Source organism: Bos taurus, chromosome 8 (assembly GCF_002263795.3).
Source record: "Bos taurus isolate L1 Dominette 01449 registration number 42190680 breed Hereford chromosome 8, ARS-UCD2.0, whole genome shotgun sequence".
Classification (NCBI taxonomy): Eukaryota; Metazoa; Chordata; class Mammalia; order Artiodactyla; family Bovidae; genus Bos; species Bos taurus.
Window position 1 is genome coordinate 112,486,861 of NC_037335.1, and position 18,200 is coordinate 112,505,060.

Here is an 18,200-nt window from a genome sequence, read left to right on the forward strand (position 1 = left end):
CCTCATCGATGTGAGCAGGGGTTGCCAGGAAGTGTGACCTGCACAGTCTCGAGCCTGCTGACCAGGGAACGCAGCCCCACCTGGGGGGGGGGACCTGGCAGACGGGCAGAGGAGGAGCAGCCTCACCATCAGCGCCTCTGAAGTGCCTGGGCCCCTGCTCCGCTCAGAGTTCCTCTTTTTCTTTACTTTTTTTTAATTGCGAAATCTATATTAGAAAAGAATATCAGTTATAACTTATAGACCTGCACGTTATGCATTGTTGTCGTTCAGTCACTGAGTCGTGTCTGACTCTGAGACCCCATGGACTGCAGCACACCAGGCTCCTCTGTCTTACAATATCTCTGGAAGTTTGCTCATCGAGTCGGTGATGCCATCCAACCATCTTGTCCTCTGCTGCCCCTTCTCCTTTTGCCTGCAATCTTTCCCAGCCTCAGAGTCTTTTCCAATGAGTGTGTTTATTATACAAATATGTGCATATGTATGTCGAATGAAAAAAATGCACAGCCTTAAAGCTGAGAATGATGCTTTATTCGGAGGACAAAACTGAGGACTTGAGCCCTGGACACAGCCTCTCAGATGCTTCTGAGGGATGGCTCTGAAGAGGTGAGGGGGGAGCCAGGATCTATAGGAGTTTTTGCAACAGAGACCAGCTAGTCGCAACATCAAAAGATCACTATTCACAAAAGGAAGCGAGACATGTCTAGTTAAGGAGTTTGGCCCTTTTCTATGTGTGAGAAGGTGCGAAGCCTGGGCTCACTGACACCTTTCTTTCGACCTGCACCCCGGCTGCCAGGGCCCAGTGGCCTGTGTCTGCCCATCCTGGGCCCCCCGGGGTGACTGACGATTGATGGGGGTGTCCCCTCTCCACCCTGAGTCTCCTTAGGCCTCACCTTCGGGGGCTTTCGGGGCTCGATGGCTGCAGCCTCCTTTGTGTACTGACGCTGCAGCAGCATTTTTCATTCGCACATATAATGGTCAAGATTTCCCAGTTACCTTTACCACTGTAGGGACCTGGTGTGGCATTGTGATGTGCTAATTTCACCCCCGGGTGCCTGGCAAAGGCCCCAGTAGAGCCGGAGCCCTGCCTGGTAGTGGGAAGCCCAGGAGATGACCTGGAAGCCCAGTGGCAGCTAAGGAAGGGGCCGTCTTGTGGCCCGAACCCTTTGCCCCAGGTTACTCTAGGCAGCCAGTGTCAGATTATGTTGATCTGCTTGCTGTGAGGAAGAGCCCTACTGCCTGGAATTTGGTGTCAGAGGGGAAAATACAACAAGCTGTTTAATTTCATTTAGCTGTTGATGCATGCACCCAGTAATCCCTAAGGTGTGGTCACTGGGTCAGTGCTGCACCAGACGCTGGCTCAGAGGGTGGACAGAGCAGGCAATCCTGCCCTCAGGGAGCTGCTGGACACGGCTGTGGTCCAGTGAGAGGAAGAAAAAGACGACAGCTGTGATTCTGGGGAAGAAAAAGGTCGGTGTGGGAGAAATTTAAAGCAAAGAGGTTTGGTGGGGTAAAAAAAACAGTTCATTGAGCTGTTTCACAATTTCATCACGGAAACTACCGTGATTCCTATCAGCACATTTCTGGTAATTTACTTGAAACAACGGGAATGTCAACTATCAACCTTGGGGCCCAGACCTGGTAACCCAAGGGCTGGCAGGAAGAAACCCAATCAACCCAGACCCCAAGCACGGCTGCTCTGCTGGGTATTGAAAGATACTGATTCCTGTTTCTCTAAATGACATTTTTAAGCTCGCTTTCACAGCAACCACACATAGGCGTAACCTCTAGTAGAGCCTGAGCTGCAGTCAGAATGGCGGCTTCTCCGTGGCTGTACCGTCAGGGCGCAGCCCGGCCCGGCCGTGAGGTCAGCCGGAGCCGCCCAGCTCTGCGCGGGGTTCGTGCTCCAGGCTCACCTCGCTGGAGCTCCCTCTGCGTTTCCCAAGCTCAAGCCCAGGAGGCCTGCGCTACAAGACCCATTGGGCCCAGGCGGACCAAGGGCTCGGTTCTGGGTTTTGAGGGATTGGCTCTCCCAGGGCCCCGCAGGGCTGCGATGCTCAGGCAGGGTCTGGGCCGAAGCCGCTCTCGGAGCCTCTTCTGAGACTCACCTGAAGGGAAGACCTGCCGACCCGGCGGCCGCCCGGCTGCTCCGGCTTTGCGGAGCGACTTTGGCCCAGAGCCAGGCTCGTCTCCGGAAGCCAGAGCGGCGGTCGTTCAGAGCGCGGCCAGCAGGTGGCGCTGCAGGCCTCGCGTGACGGGTCCCCGCGGGCCCGCGGATTCCGGGCCCGGCTCTCGCTCCTTCCAGCCGCGGCTGACCGGAAGGCGGGCCCCATGAGCCCCGCGCCTCAAGGCTAGGCGGGCGTCCCCACCCTAACGGGCGAGGGTGAAGTTGCAGAAACCCAGGGCAGCGTCCCACTTCCCCGGAAAAGATCGGGGAGGTCCCTGAAGGCAGTCAAGCCCGTCTCAGCCGCCATTGCTGGTGAGCGCCACGGTCTCCATCTTCCACACGGAGACCGTCTCCTCTGTTCACCTGGAGGTGAGGCTTTCTTCAGGGTCGAGTTCGCTTTAAAATCCCTGAGTTTAAATTTGGTGATTCAGGTCATTCCGCTCCTTCTCCTCGGTTCCGTGATTTCAGAATCTTTCTTGGAAGGTCTTCTAGGATGAAGGGACCCGGGTTTCTGTCCCAGCAGAAAGGAGGAAAGTTGCAGCCACGAGGACGAAGTCGTGACAACACAGACGCGTGGCGGGGCCGCTGGAGAGCAAGCGGGTGGGAGTCCGACGGCCAGGGGCAGATGGGGGTGCGCTGGGAAGCCCCCCTCAGCCGACCCAGTGGTCAGGCCGGGTGGACCCAGAGGGAGCACCTACCACTCCAGTCTCTACTCGGTCTCTACTCCAGACTCTACTCCATCTCTACCCAGTCTCTACCCCTGTCACTACCCCAGTCTGTACTCCAGTCTGTACCCCAGTCTCTACTCCATCTCTACCCTGTCTCTACTCCAGTCTCTACTCCATCTGTACTCCAGTCTCTACTCTGTCTCTACTGGGGTCTCTACTCCATCTCTACTCCGGTCTTTACCCCTGTCACTACCCCAGTCTCTACTCCTGTCTCTACTCCAGTCTCTACCCCAGTCTCTACTCTGTCTCTACGCCAGTCTCTACTCCTGTCTCTACTCTGTCTCTACTCCAGTCTCTACCCCTGTCATTACCCCAGTCTCTACTCCTGTCTCTACTCCAGTCTCTATGCCATCTCTACTCTTACTGTAGTCTCTACCCCAGTCTCTATTCCAGTCTCTACTCCATCTCTACTGGGGTCTCTACCCCAGACTCTACTCCAGTCTCTACTCCATCTCTACTGGGGTCTCTACTCCATCTCTACTCCAGTCTCTACCCCTGTCACTACCCCAGTCTCTACTCCGTCTCTACTCCAGTCTCTACTCTGTCTCTACCCCAGTCCCTACTCCTGTCTCTACTCTGTCTCTACTCCGGTCTCTACCCCTGTCACTACCCCAGTCTCTACTCCGTCTCTACTCCAGTCTCTACTCTGTCTCTACTCCAGTCTCTACTCCATCTCTACTCCAGTCTCTAGTCCATCTCTACTGGGGTCTCTACCCCAGACTCTGCTCCAGTCTCTACTCCGTCTCTACTGGGGTCTCTACTCCGTCTCTACTCCAGTCTCTACCCCTGTCACTACCCCAGTCTCTACTCTGTCTCTACTCCAGTCTCTACTCTGTCTCTACCCCAGTCTCTACTCTGTCTCTACTCCAGTCTCTACTCCGTCTCTACTCCAGTCTCTACTCCGTCTCTACTCCAGTCTCTACCCCTGTCACTACCCCAGTCTCTACTCTGTCTCTACTCCAGTCTCTACTTTGTCTCTACCCCAGTCTCTACTCCGTCTCTACTCCAGTCTCTACCCCTGTCACTACCCCAGTCTCTACTCTGTCTCTACTCCAGTCTCTACTCTGTCTCTACTCTAGTCTCTACTCCGTCTCTACTCCAGTCTGTACTCCATCTCTACTGGGGTCTCTACTCCGTCTCTACTCCAGTCTCTACTCCGTCTCTACTCCAGTCTCTACCCCTGTCACTACCCCAGTCTCTACTCCAGTCTCTACTCCGTCTCTACTGTGGTCTCTACTCCATCTCTACTCCAGTCTCTACCCCTGTCACTACCCCAGTCTCTACTCTGTCTCTACTCCAGTCTCTACTCTGTCTCTACCCCAGTCTCTACTCTGTCTCTACTCCAGTCTCTACTCCATCTCTACTGGGGTCTCTACCCCAGACTCTACTCCAGTCTCTACTCTGTCTCTACTCCAGTCTCTACTCCGTCTCTACTGGGGTCTCTACCCCAGACTCTACTCCAGTCTCTACTCTGTCTCTACTCCAGTCTCTACTCCGTCTCTACTGGGGTCTCTACTCCGTCTCTACTCAAGTCTCTACCCCGTCACTACCCCAGTCTCTACTCTGTCTCTACTCCAGTCTCTACTCCGTCACTACCCCAGTCTCTACTCCGTCTCTACTCCAGTCTCTACTCCGTCTCTACTGGGGTCTCTTCTCTGTCTCTACTGGGGTCTCTAATCTGTCTCTACTCCAGTCTCTACTCCATCACTACCCCAGTCTCTACTCCATCTCTATTCCAGTCTCTACCCCGTCTCTACTGGGGTCTCTACTCCGTCTCTACTCCAGTCTCTACCGCAGTCTGTACTCCTTTTCTCTCTCACACTGCTGCTCTGGCAGACGGTTCTCTCCTCTTGGTCCACGTTTGAAGTTTGCTGATTTCTTTGTTTCCTCTGTGAAACTCTCTCCTGCAAGCGTTCCTCCCCCAGGCATTCCCTGGACACTTTTCAGCTCTGTCACCACCTCCAGGTCTGGTGACCGCCACACACTCTGCTTCTTTATTTCAGTCATCAGTTGTTCAGCCTCCTAGGGCTCCTCGAGTCTGGGAACCCCCACCTCCCTCAGCCCATTGGCACAAGTCCCGAGAGAGCTGCCTGGTCTTTCTCACCCTCAGCCTTGGTCATAGAGTCTCCTCCAGATGAAAGGGCCTTGTGCCTAATCCTGCCTCCTTAGTGATAAAACACACAGCTCAGTTGAGTTCCCTTCTCCCCAACTCTTCTCAGAGTGATGACGCCACAGGCCTCATGTAGAGAGAGCGGCTCCTCTCCCTCCAGAACATAAGAGCCCCCAGGGAGGAGGTGGGCTCACCACCCGGGGATGAAGGGTCAATGGGCAGAGCTGTTTCATTTCCCTGAAACCTGGTGCTTCCTCCCGCCCCGTCGACAGCCAGCCCCTAGGAGAGACCTGCAGAGACCTGAGCGTCACGAGTCCCCATCTTCTCTGAGGGGAGAGCCCCGGTAGTGAAGGTACTTCCTGAGAGATCGGGGTGGGAACGAGGCCCTGAGTGTGGATGCCTGACCCTGTGGGGTCCTACGACCAGCAGTTCCTGCCACTCCTGGGCGCCTGGAAGCTCCTAGAGTCCCAACCCAGCCAGGCGCCTGATCAGGCCCCGGGTGGCCTGCATCCCCACCACCCGCTTCCAAAGCCCCCACATCGGCCTGGCTTTCACTCCTGTGGGAATGGCTGCGTCCTGCGGGCACATGGAAACCCGGGGCGTGCGGGGCCAGCACCTCACCTTGGCCTCCAGGATAAAGGACTCAGGCTTTGCTGGAAAGACCATCAGACATGTTTCGTCTGACTTTCTTCTCTCAGACTCTTCATTCCAACGAGATCGTTCATCCATCAGTAGGGAAAATCCTTGCCTTAATCCCAATTGTAGCATTAATTGTGGAAAACACCCCACGGAGCCGAGAGGTTTGAAAACTAGTAACAGCTGCTAAGAAAAGTGTGATTTCTTTGGCTTTATTTTAAATACATGTGTACATATTACATGAAACACACAAATATCATACACGTAGTAGGAAAAGGCCAAGTGGTAGATATGAGGAAATATTTCTAAGATCTTTAATTTTGTGAAGCAAAACTACATTCATCTACAGCTAAAACTGTCATTTTAAATAGTAAGCTAAGCATAGAATTTAAGAATAGGATTATAAAGCTCTTTATATTCATAAAATAATTAAAACAAATTCATAAAGTAACAGGGATTTTAGTCATTGTGAAATAATACATAAATGTAAGGTTGTGATTCTTTAAAATTCAGTTTACTTACAATAGCACATTGACTGTGTCAATGACAGACGTTTAAGGTAGCAGATTTGAAGTCTTAGTAATACAAATATAATTGGTTTTAAAAATGTAATGTTTCATGGTATTTCATCTAAACAGGTAATCTCAATCCTCTGCAGTTACTATAGTGAGGTGTTTGGTATGTATTTTGCTCTTGTTGTAATAAATGTTCAGTACCACCTCATATATCAGAGGAGACCTGGACCCTTCAGGAAGGGGTGCAGGAAGGGGGAGGGTGGGACGACTTATGACCCAGACGTGTGCGTTCAGGGCACCATTATTCCTTAATTACGGCCTGCGTAAACCTCACACTGCATTTGCCAGAAAACAGACTCATTCACACAACACTGAGAGGGAGACAAAGGCAACTAGCTTGACATTTAATTCAGCAGGTTCTAAAAATGTGAGTAGAAACAAATAGAAAGACTCAAGACTTGGAACAGGGACACAATACAATCCTGAGGTCAGGCAACCAAAACAGAATGGAATTAAAGTTAGCCACTGAACAGCAACGACAAAAACAGAGTAAAAGATAGTGAGGATATCAGTGTGAACTGTAGTGGGGGAGACAGTTTTGTCAGGAAATCACTGAGGTCGAAACCCGACTGCGGGGACTGGGCATCGGTTGCACGGGAAGCTCGCCCTTGGCTCCTGGGGATGTTTGCCTCCCTCGCTCTCCGCTGCCTCCCTCCATCTCACTGGGCCTCACTCCCTCCTGGAAGGAACTGCAGGCACTCGACAGTCAAAGGCAGGCAAACATCCATCTGTGTCTGTGAACAGGTGCCAGAGCCTCACACGAAGGGAAGCTGGTAGAAGGTCTTGTTGGGATTCACTTTTGAACTTTTTCGCATTTGAAATGGAAAATGAAGAAATGTAGAATTATACATATCAGTTCAGTTCACTCAGTCGTGTCCAGCTCTTTGTGACCATGGACTGCAGCACGCCAGGCCTCCCTGTCCATCACCAACTCCTGGGCTTGCTCAAACTCATGTCCATTGAGTCAGTGATGCCATCCAACCATCTCATCCTCTGTCGCCCCCTTCTCCTCTCGCCTTCAGTCTTTCCCAGCATCAGGGTCTTTTCTAAGGAGTCAGTTCTTTACATCAGGTGGCCGAAGTATTGGAGCTTCAGCTTTAGCATCAGTCCTTCCAATAAATATTCAGGACTGATTTCCTTTAGGATTGACTAGTTTGATCTCTTTGCAGTTCAAGGGACTTTTAAGAGTCTTCTCCAACACCACAATTCAAAGCATCAGTTCTTCGATGCTCAGCTTTCTTTATGGTCCAACTCTCACATCCATACATGACTACTGGGAAAACCATAGCTTTGACTATATGGACCTTTGTTGGCAAAGTAATGTCTACTTTGTACTATTTTTAGATAAAAGTCCAAGAAGACAAATAAAAGCTGTAAAGATTTTTAAAAATCCTATTACTCTTTGAAGATGATGTGTTTGTTTACTCAGTAAAACCAAGAGATAATAATGAAGAAAACTACCACTTTTTATTGAATGAAATTATAGAACAATCAGGGATTCATATATAACATTCATGGATAGGAAAACCTGTTGGCAACAAGATGCCCTCTGCTTCCAAATGAATTACAAATTCTCTCTGGTTCTAATAAAAATTCCAACAGGTTTTTACATGGACCTTGAAAATGGCACCTAAAAACTTATAAACAAAATTAAAAAGTGGAGTGGTGACATTTCCTACTAAGTATGAAGGTGCTACGATAGTTAGAATGGTTTTGCTGTTGTTCAGTTGCCCAGCCGTATCATGGGCTGCAGCGTGCCAGGCCTCCCTGTCCCTCACCATCTCCTGAGTTTTGCCCAGGTTCATGTCCATTGCATTGATGATACCATCCAGCCATCTCATCCTCTGACACCCTCTTCTGCCCTCAGTCTTTCCCAGCAGCAGGGATTTTTCCAGTGGGTCAGCTATTCACATTAGGTGACCAAAATACTGGAGCTTCAGCTTCAGCATCAGTCCTTCCAATGAGTATAATGATAAGTATACTGAAATAAAGATAACCTCACCAGTAATCAGGATGGTGCAGAATAAAACTCTGTGATACCACTTACGTTCACCAAGTGGTTAAAAAATACACAGTCCGGAAATACCACATTCTGGTCAGCGTCTAAAATCACATGAGATCATGAAGTGTTGCGTTGAGGGTAAACCTCCCAAAGACCTGTTTTTATAGTTTAGTCACTAAATCGTGTCTGACTCTTTCCAACCCTGTGGACTGTAGCCCACCAGGCTCCTCTGTTCATGGGATTTCCCAGGCAAGAATACCAGAGTGGGTTGCCATTTCTTCCTCCAGGGGATCTTCCAACCCAGGATTGAACCCGAGTCTCCTGCTTTGCAGGCAAACTTTATCACTGAGCCTCCAGGGAAGCTTCCACCCAGCACCTGAGACAGCCGCGTAAAGCTAGTGAACACGGTGAGCACCTGCCCATCCCCCACGGCTGCACCTTGAGGAATTTATCACACAAATCCCAAGGGACGTAGAATCCTCTTCATGGCCAGGCTATTTGTAAAAGAGAAACACTGGGAATGTCAGGGACCGTTACAGGAGGATGGAAAAATACATTGCATTATATCCTTTGCAGAGAGCCGTAATATTTTATTATCAGTTAGGTAGTATTTGTTCTTAAAGAAACTAAGTTATCCTAATTGGATCCTTCAAGATTTCAAGATACCAAATTATCATAATTTAAAATTCTGTCCCTAACAAAAGTATTTGTTTTATGCATTTTCCTCTTAAATAAATGGATTTCCTTTTCTTCTCTGCCACAACCCCCTCCCCACTCTACAGTTATGAAGTGAAGATATTTTCTGTGCTTTCAATTTTCTTAAAATCCAAGCAAACCAAACCAATATTTCTAATCTTATAGTGTTTGAAATGAGAAAATCTAGCACCTTAAAATGTAGGTCCCCACTTGGAGTAAATAGCAGGGAATTTTTTAAAATCAGTTTTAGCAATCCTGGACCTACTGATGGCACCCGAACTTTTAAACGATGGGTCAGCAGGTTTGCCTGCGCACAGGGAAAGAGACTGTGAATGCTCAAGTGATGCCTGCTTGACCTCGAAACCTGTGAGCCTGCCTTCTTCACAGATTACACCTCTACCCAGTAAAGATGCTCTTCACTGTTATTGGGGAAAAAAAAAAAAACGAAAAACCCTTAACATAAACATCATGGACTACAGAAGCTGAGTTATCTGTCCAATGTGTATACGTAAACAATCATTTTTCCTTTGTTTTCTTTTAAGCAATACAAACTCTGTACTCTTGCCCGGAAAATCCCATGGACGGAGGAGCCTGGTGGGCTGCAGTCCATGGGGTCGCTAAGAGTCGGACACGACTGAGTGACTTCACTTTCACTTTTCACTTTTATGCATTGGAGGAGGAAATGGCAACCCACCCCAGTGTTCTTGCCTGGAGAATCCCAGGGATGGCGGGGCCTGGTGGGCTGCCGTCTATGGGGTCGCAGAGTCGGACACAACTGAAGCGACTTAGCAGCATCAAGTTTTTATGATTTGTTCTGGGTTTATTTGTGTTTATTCTCTAGTCATTTCTCTACATATTTCTCATACCTTAGTTTTAATGGAGTGCTATTCTAAAACATCTCTTTTAGACGAACTATTTTTTTTGCCACTTCCAAACCTGAGAGTTACAGCTCTAAATATGAAGTCATTTTGCTGAATTTTATTTGATAACCATAATACCATATTACTTATATTTCTAATAATCAGATATTTATTTCTAGTAAAAGTTTCCAGTATGGTTTGAGGATAAATACTGTTTAATTATTAGTGTAAAGATGATTGTGCATAGTCACAATCAGGTTGTATTTAGTTGCTGATGGGTTTTCCTCCTAGGAGACTGAGTTCCAGGAGTAACAACTCTGCCTGTTTTCCTTATCACAGAATTCCCTCAGGCACGTAGTAGGGGAACAAGCCTTCCTGGGTTTGCTTACAGCAGTTAAGTAAATTCCTACCACCGCATGTATTAGCATGGAAGCATCTCACAAGAGCTACTGAACCAGAAAACCGCTCGTCTCCCTGTCGCAAGCAGCCAATCCCTGTTTTATTAGGGGTTTGTGTGTGTGAGACACACACACGAGAAGAGGCAAACATCAACCTGAGGTCAGTCATTTTAAAAACTGAGGCCATCAACTTAAAAATAGGAAAGAAAATGCTGCATTTCTTTCCTATTATTATTTATTTTGTCTGCTGGTTATTATGGAAAACAATTTGTTAATAGATGAGGGGTGTGTTGAAAAATCATCTGCTCTTGGTCAAAGAAATAAGATGCTATCGGTGCAAAGCCATTACAATATTATTTTATGCTAATTCTCCAAGTCATAAATAGTCCATAAAGACATTTTAAAAGCATAAGCAGGAGGTAAGCAAGTTTTCTTAGGGAAGTTGATTGTTAAGGGGACCAGAGATGCAGAATTATAGCTGCACTGAAAAACGATCTGTGTGCATTTATCTATAAAAAATACAGATTTAATAGATGAAGATACAATATGTAACCTGCTTCCTAGAATTTTAAAGCTAGTTTCAAACTAAAGCATCAATACTTTGTAATTGAAGTTTATAGTGTTTTTACTTTATTTAAGGCACGAGATAATGGGTAAACATTTCATAAAAAGAAACTCACTTTTCTGCTTCGTTTCTCACACCTTCCTGAGCATCCTGCTGGGAACACTGGCCTATAAAATTATAATCTTTTACTGTGGTTGAACTTGTAATAACTAAAAAAGTGACTCTAGGTATATATTTTTTCTGAAAATATTCTCAATATACAAATTCCAACAACTTTGAAAATCACATGGCTTTGTAACCTTGGGAGATTAGAATTATTTTAAAATTTGCACATGAAGTAAAGATTTTAAAATGTGTTTATAGTCTCAACATTTTACAGTCAGCTAATTCAAATGAAATGCCCTATAACTGCACTTGATTTCAAAATTCTTTTGAGGCGTCTACTTTTTTATTCCTGCTGGCTTGGGTAACCCCACTGCCTGGTCGGGTGACAGTCCCAGGAGGCCTGCAGTGACCGTGTCCCATGCGAGGGTGGGATACCCTGGCTCCATCTCCCCATGGAAGCGTGAACTCTGGTGAACCCGCCCGGTTCCTGCCGTCTCTAATCCCCTTGGAGCTCACCTGACAGGCCCGCTTTGGCGTCGGCTCTCAGAAGACCCTCTGGTGCTGGCGATGGTCCAGCCTCATCACACCTGCAGGGACTTTCTGACACTCCTGGCTGCAACCTGGCTGGAACCCTCCAGACACCCCGGGCCCTTCTGCCTCCTCCCCTTCAGTTTGCTCGGCCTTCCAGTGCAGAAGCCACAGTCTGGGGTCAGACAAGCCTGTGTGAGGGGTTTTGTCATAATTTCAACAAGGAGCAGCCATAGGCTGCCAAGGTCAATCAGGCCCGAATTCCTTCACGCATGAGGCGCACGGCACAGGGCTGAGGCACTTTGTCACACAGCGACTCAAGTCAACACAACACCATCTTTTGTCTTCTCAATGGGTCCTTTATTTAGTGTATTTATTGAACGTCTCCTACATGGAGTTTGAAAGACAGTGATATAGAAGCGATCAAAGCTTCCAGAGGCAATTGTGGTTGTTTGCAGTTATTGATGGGATTTCCTCTGAGTATGATTCCCACGGTGGATTTTAGACGGCTTTCTGTCAGGAATGGGTGTACAGTGTGATTCTATTTGGAACCCTTGAGACGATCAGATAAATCTCACTATCCTGAATGTGGTCCCATAGCACCATGTTGGCTTCCTAGTACTGAGCCTCCTTGTAGAGAAGAGGGCTCTGCTCCGGATTTTCCAAAGACGTCCTGTGGTGGGTTTGTCCTTCTGACACACCTCCTGATGGTCATGGTCAGTCCTGTGCTGACTTCACAGGGCAAGGCGGGGGCGTGGGTGAGTCAGTCCTGGAGCAGGATCCGGAACTTTTATGTGGGTTTCCCCTGGTGGCTCAGACGGTAAAGCATCTGCCTGCAATGCGGGAGACCCAGATTCGATTCCTGGGTCAGGAAGATCCCCTGGAGAAGGAAATGGCAATCCACTGCAGCACTCTTGCCTGGAAAATCCCATGGACGGAGGAGCCTGATAGGCTACAGTCCATGGGGTCACAAAGAGTCGGAGACGACTGAGCGACTTCACTTTCCCAGGGTTAAGTCTTGAAATCTTGAAAGAACTTATGAGCATAACTTTCTAACTCCTGAACCATTGACGATTATTCATTACTTAAAAATTTTCTGCATTAGATATTTATATTGTCTTTAAAAATGAGCTTCTCTAGTGGCTCAGTTGATGAAGAATCTGCCTGCAATGCAAGAGATTCAGTTTTGATCCCTGGGTCAGGAAGATCCCCTGGAGAGTGGGATGGCAGTCCACTCCAGTATTCTTGCCTGAGAATTCCAGGGACAGAGGAGCCTTACAGGCTACAGTCCATAGGGCTGCAAAGAGTCAGGCATGCCTGAGCGACTAACTAAAAATGTTAAATGAACTTTGGCTAGTTGTGTTTTTTCATAAATTTATCCATTTTACTGATATTTTCAAGATGACTACTCCTTAGCTATGTCTAGTATATGTCAGCCATCCCCAAACCTGCCCAGACGCCAGCATCCCCTGCAGACACCATCCCAGGGGTCTGCTCAGAACTCAGAGGGAAACACCTTTCAGCCAGTGGGTGGGGCTTTTTCCTCCAACCCACTGGTTGTGAGTTCAGCCAAAACCCTGTTGCGTTTGCTGATTATTGCCTTGATTACTCATGATCTTCCTCTTTTTTATTTGTAGACATCTTTATATATATGGACTTCCCTGGTGGCTCAGATGGTAAAGCGTCTGCTTACAATGCAGGAGACCCGGGTTCAATCCCTGGGTCGGGAAGATCTCCTGGAGAAGGGAATGGCAACACACTCCAGTATTCTTGCCTGGAAAATCCCTAGGTTGGAGGAACCTGGTAGGCTAGAGTCCATGGGGGTCTCAAAGAATCGGACATGACTGAGCAACTTCACTTTCACTTTATATATTATAGATATTAATCTTCTCTGTATTTATGATTGTTAAGTAAATTCTCTGTATCAGTATTCGCAAAAGTAATCTATGCTCAGCATTTATATGGTGGGTAACAAAAAACTTTCAAGTTGTTTCAAAACAAAACGTGGTTAAATTATCCCATTGCTCTGGATGTTTCTGCTATAAAGAAATACCTTGAAGACCCATTTGGATAATTCTCAGTGAACAGTTGGATTATTCACAGCTGCACACATAAAAACAGTTTAGGCTCATGAATTTTATTGCATTGTGTCCCACTAACAAAAGGCCTTAAAAAGCTTGTATTTATTTATTTTTAATGCCTCATAAGAAAGCACCAGTAAGTAATAAAGCAGGCCATGAAGATTCAGGAATTATCTGTTCCCATCACACGTTCTCTCGCCTTTTGGGATTCATGTCTGCTTTGTTTGTTTTTCACCAAAACCCAGGAGCAGGGGTTGCGATTCGGGATGTTCTGAATGTTTGACCCTCACGATTATTGCTGCTGGGACATGGTCATCTTCTCTGGAACCGCTTATTACAAAACAGCTTGCAGACCTCCCAGACCTTCATTGCCAGGAAACATCAGGCTCAGCTCTGCGGATCAGCTGAGACTTCGGGACTGACGGCTGAAACATAAACAGCAGAGCCTCACACGGGCCGGTGGCATGAGGGTCAGTGCCCCAGGCAGACTCGGGGTCACCTGCTTCCTCCCCGAAGCTCCCGCTGCCCCCACCACGGGGACCCCCATCCAGATGTGCTCTCAGGCCTCCTGGGAAGTAGTCAGTGTGACAAGGTTTTTTCCATCAAGAATTCAAAACTCAGAATCAAACCTCTGCTGTGTTAGTTAATAAACCTGAAAGAAAGAAAGTGGAGTTGCTCAGTTGTGTCCGACTCTTTGCGATCCCATGGACTGTAGCCTACCAGGTTCCTCTGTCCATGGCATTCTCCAGGCAAGAATACTGGAGTAGGTTGCCATGTCCTCCTCCAGGGGATCTTCCCGACCCAGGGATCAAACCCAGGTCTCCCACATTGTAGGCAGACGCTTTACCATCTGAGCCACCAGGGAAGTTCAGTTAATAAACCTAAACACTCACAATCATAGTGTTTACACACTCCATGCTTACTAGGAAAGTGTAATAATATTTACTTAATAATCATTAATAGTCTATTTCTGAGCATGATATAAACCATACTAGAGGGTCAGCAAGGTGTAATTAATACAAGTGGGTTGATTTCAAGACATGATGGTCACCAGAGAAATCTTGCCTGGAGTGTGTGTCTGGCGTTTGCGGCTTCTTGCTGAGTTGCCCTGTTCCCAGGGGCCACGGCTTCCTGGTCAGAGGTGGAAGTTCCCTAATCTGACAAAGTGGTGACGAGCATGGAGCAAGACAGTCACCTGCCAGCACAGTTTGCTTCCACTTATTTTTGGGCCGAAAGCCAAAAAAATTACATTATTTATCCTCTCAAGAGCAGGAAAAGGAAGTCTTCTGAGAGTTACAGTGTCTGCGTTCCACAGGAGCAGGAGCAGCGGGCGAGGGGACAACTCTGCCCAAGAGGAGTTATTCAGACATTAGAAGACGCTGTTGCAGGCTTCAAAGTCCTCACAGCCTCACAGCGTGATTCTGGGAGTTTAGAGACAGTTTCACGGTGCTGTCCTACAAGGCTGCGGGCTTTCTTAGGAGCTGAAATGATTTATGACTATTTCCTCGGAGGCCACATTTCCTCCTGAGCTCCAGTTTTCTTACCTGCAAAATTAAAATTTTATTTAGATGATATTAAAATTCTGTTCCTCCTTTAATATTTTATTAAAGTCCTTCTCGAGTCCTTTGCTCCAGGTCACACAAACAAAAATTGGTTCAAGGAAAGAAAACATCTGTGTCAACCACATCTGTACTGTTCCTATATCTAAACACTTAGTGAAAACTTAATTGATAATGATAGTAAATGCCATGTCTGAGTGAAGTGGTTTAAACCAGAGTAAAACCAGCATTGAGGAGGCACAGTTCTCAAGAACAGGTGGTTCTCTGGTCGTTCACAGGGACGTGCCTGACACGTGGACACTGGTCTTCACCCAATACCCTTCAGTCTTAATAAACTTTATTTTGAGTTAACTTTACTATGACTATACTATAAAATAAGTATATTTTTGTGTGGAATCAGTTCAGTCTCTCAGTCGTGTTCAACTCTGTGACTCCATGGACTGCAGCACACCAGGCCTCTCTGTCCATCACCAACGCCTGGAGTCCACCCAAACCCATGTCCATTGTGTCAGTGATGCCATCCAACCATCTCATCCTCTGTCGTCCCCTTCTCCTCCTGCCTTCAATCTTTCCCAGCATCAGGGTATTTTCAAATGAGTCAGTTCTTTGCATCAGGTGGCCAAAGTATTGGAGTTTCAGCTTTCGCATCTGTCCTTGCAATGAACATTCAGGATTGATTTCCTTTAGAATTGACTGGTTTGATCTTCTTGCAGTCCAAGGGACTCTCAAGAGTCTTCTCCAACACCACAGTTCAAAAGCATCTGTTCTTCGGTGCTCAGCTTTCTTTATGGTCAATTCACATCTTTATGGTCAATTCACATGATTACTGGAAAAACCATAGCTTTGACTAGACAGACTTTGTCAGCAGAGTAAAGTCTCTGCTTTTTAATATGCTATCAAGGTTGATCATAGCTTTTCTTCCAAGAAGAAAGTGTTTTTTAATTTCATGGCTCTGTTTTTTAATTTCAAAGTGTCTTTTAATTTCCACAATCTGCAGTGATGTTGGAGCCCAGGAAAATAAAGTCTGTCACCGTTTCCATTGTTTCCCCATCTATTTGCCATGAAGTGATGAGAACAGGTACCATGATCTTCATTTTCTGAATGTTGAGTTTTAAGCCAGCTTTTTCACTCTCCTCTTTCACTTTCATCAAGAAACTCTTTAGTTCCTCTTCACTTTCTTCCATAAGGGTGTTGTCATCTGCATATCTGAGGTTATTGACATTTCTTCCGGCAATCTTGATTTCAGCTTGGGCTTCATATTATTGTGTGGAATAATAAAATTCAAAATGGATTGATTTTAAGAATAGTTCACATGCACACACTTATCTTGCTTGGAGATGCACACAGGCCTGGTGGTGATGGTGAGTTTGGGGGGCAGAGTGGTGGTGTGCGCAGACACACAGATGGAGACGACCATCCCTCACCACAGGTACTGGGGTCCGGTGGCCCACATGGCAGCCCGAGGCTTTTGAAGAAGCCAACTGAGGGCAGTGAGCTGCTGCACGGGTCACAGTCCCCATGCCCCCGTGAGGACAGTGTTGGGGGTCACAGGGGCCGCTCGGAAGGCCCTTGCTGTTGCTGGGAGACGCCTGCCGGCACTCCTCCTGCAGCACCTCCACCTCAGGGCCTCTGCCCAAGGGTGCTCACTGCCTGCTGAAGGCGTCTCTCCTCCTGGAAACGGGACAGACTCTGGAAATCCACAGAACTCGCCAAATTCACTCACCTGGTTTGTTTTTTGCATGGACCTGCACGTACTGAGCACAGAGGCAATTTGCAGGTATTTACACACACAGGCACACACATACATTAGTGTCTGGCCCCTAGTGAGTGCTAACAAGGACTATAAGATACAGAAAAATTATATAATGTACAGTATATATGGTACAAAAGTTATTTTATATGCTGCATATTAAATATAAAACACATAAAATCAAATATAAATTTCTTCTAAGAATCAGAAAGGACACAAAGAGATAAGGAAGAAAGACATGGGGTGGTGGGAACAGCCTCGGAGAACCGCGCTGGCCGCCCTCACTCCTGGGCTCTGTGCTCGAAGAACAGGTCAGGACCCCTCAGCCTGGGGCTCCCGTTCTCATCTCCACACCCAGCATTTTCCTTGGTAATTTTTCATTAAACAAGTTCTCATTAAGTGCCCACTCTGTGCACCAAGATTTCAGAGGCGATCAAGGCTGTGGCCATCTTTTTCTGTACAGGAAGCTCTGTTGTCGCCTGGACTCTGATCCTCGAGTGAGCACAGGTGTGACCAAGGCCCAGCGGTCCTGGACTTGGAGAAGCACCTGCGAGCCTGCTCCTGGGTGGTCGGGAAAATCCCTTCTGATGACGCAGCCCTTGACCGAGCACTGCGGGCTGGGGATCCGCAAGTCTAGGAGGACTTCCTGGCAGAAGAAGTGATAAATAGAAGAGCCTCAAAGGGGCGAAGACCCCCAAGTCTGGTGCAGAGGCCGGCCGTGGGGCTGGGCTGGAGGGGATGGGGCAGCAAAGGGGAGGAACCCCTCAGGGAGCAGCTCAGGCAGGGCCCGTGGGCTGAGGGAGAAAGGGCAGCTCTGGATTATCTTCAGTGGTCAGCACACACCACGTGGAGAGTCTGAGCTGTGAATGGTATAACCTAGACTGCGTTCTTGGGTGGAGAGTGGGGTGTGGACTGGCAAGGGGCCTGGGCCCCCTCTGGAGCTCTGCAGGCTTCCCTCGGGTCCTATGGCGACAGGATCCTGGGAGGCAGTGGAGGGAGGCGTGGGTCTGGGTTGGTCCAGGGAGGAGCTCCTAGGAGGCGAGGAAGCTCCAACCGGGAGGAGGAGGGAGGAAGAGGAACGTGGCGTCCTCGGCGTGGGCATCAGAGGGTGGAGGGTCACGGCATGAAGTGTGGTGGCTTCTGGAAGGAAACGTGGGGTGGTGGGGGCCGAGAGCTCTCAGGGGGACACGTCTGAAGGGCGAGGGGCTGCTCAGTGCGTGTGGAGCTCATGGTGGGCTGTCGGGGGCGCTGAGACCTGGCGCTGGCAGACAGACAGGGATGGGAGTGCCCGCTTCCAGGGCCTCTGGTCCTCCCCTCCATCTCTGCCATCCTCCCAGACCAGCTGCCGGGGCTGAGCTGCCGGCTCCTGGGAGGTGTAACCCTGTTACTGCTGCACAATTAGCAAGGCCTCTGACAGCGCAATTAGTCTCGCCCATCACTGAT

General features: G+C 48.1%; 1 protein-coding gene across 3 annotated transcripts; it reads left to right on the top strand.

The window, feature by feature from the left end:
- Positions 1–1,231: 1,231 nt before the first annotated feature.
- LOC101903368 (uncharacterized) lies at positions 1,232–17,389 on the top strand. Of its 3 annotated transcripts, XR_009495728.1 has the most exons (5): positions 1,232–2,533; positions 8,503–8,622; positions 10,111–10,329; positions 13,005–13,170; positions 13,694–17,389. XR_009495728.1 is itself a non-coding variant. In XM_059889546.1 (4 exons), exon 1 carries the CDS (start codon positions 2,658–2,660, stop codon positions 3,969–3,971), a length of 1,314 nt encoding a protein of 437 aa, XP_059745529.1. In that variant the 5' UTR covers positions 2,545–2,657; the 3' UTR covers positions 3,972–8,622; positions 10,111–10,329; positions 13,005–13,170; positions 13,694–17,389. The 3 variants fall into 3 exon arrangements, 1 of the variants encoding a protein (XP_059745529.1); XR_003036149.2 differs by lacking the exon at positions 8,503–8,622 and having other exon boundaries at positions 1,233–2,533; XM_059889546.1 differs by lacking the exon at positions 1,232–2,533 and having other exon boundaries at positions 2,545–8,622.
- Positions 17,390–18,200: the final 811 nt, after the last annotated feature.

What these genes read in the sequence shown, in the direction of transcription:
- LOC101903368 (XM_059889546.1), top strand. Translation starts at nt 2,658, where the DNA reads ATGAAGGGACCCGGGTTTCTGTCCCAGCAGAAAGGAGGAAAGTTGCAG.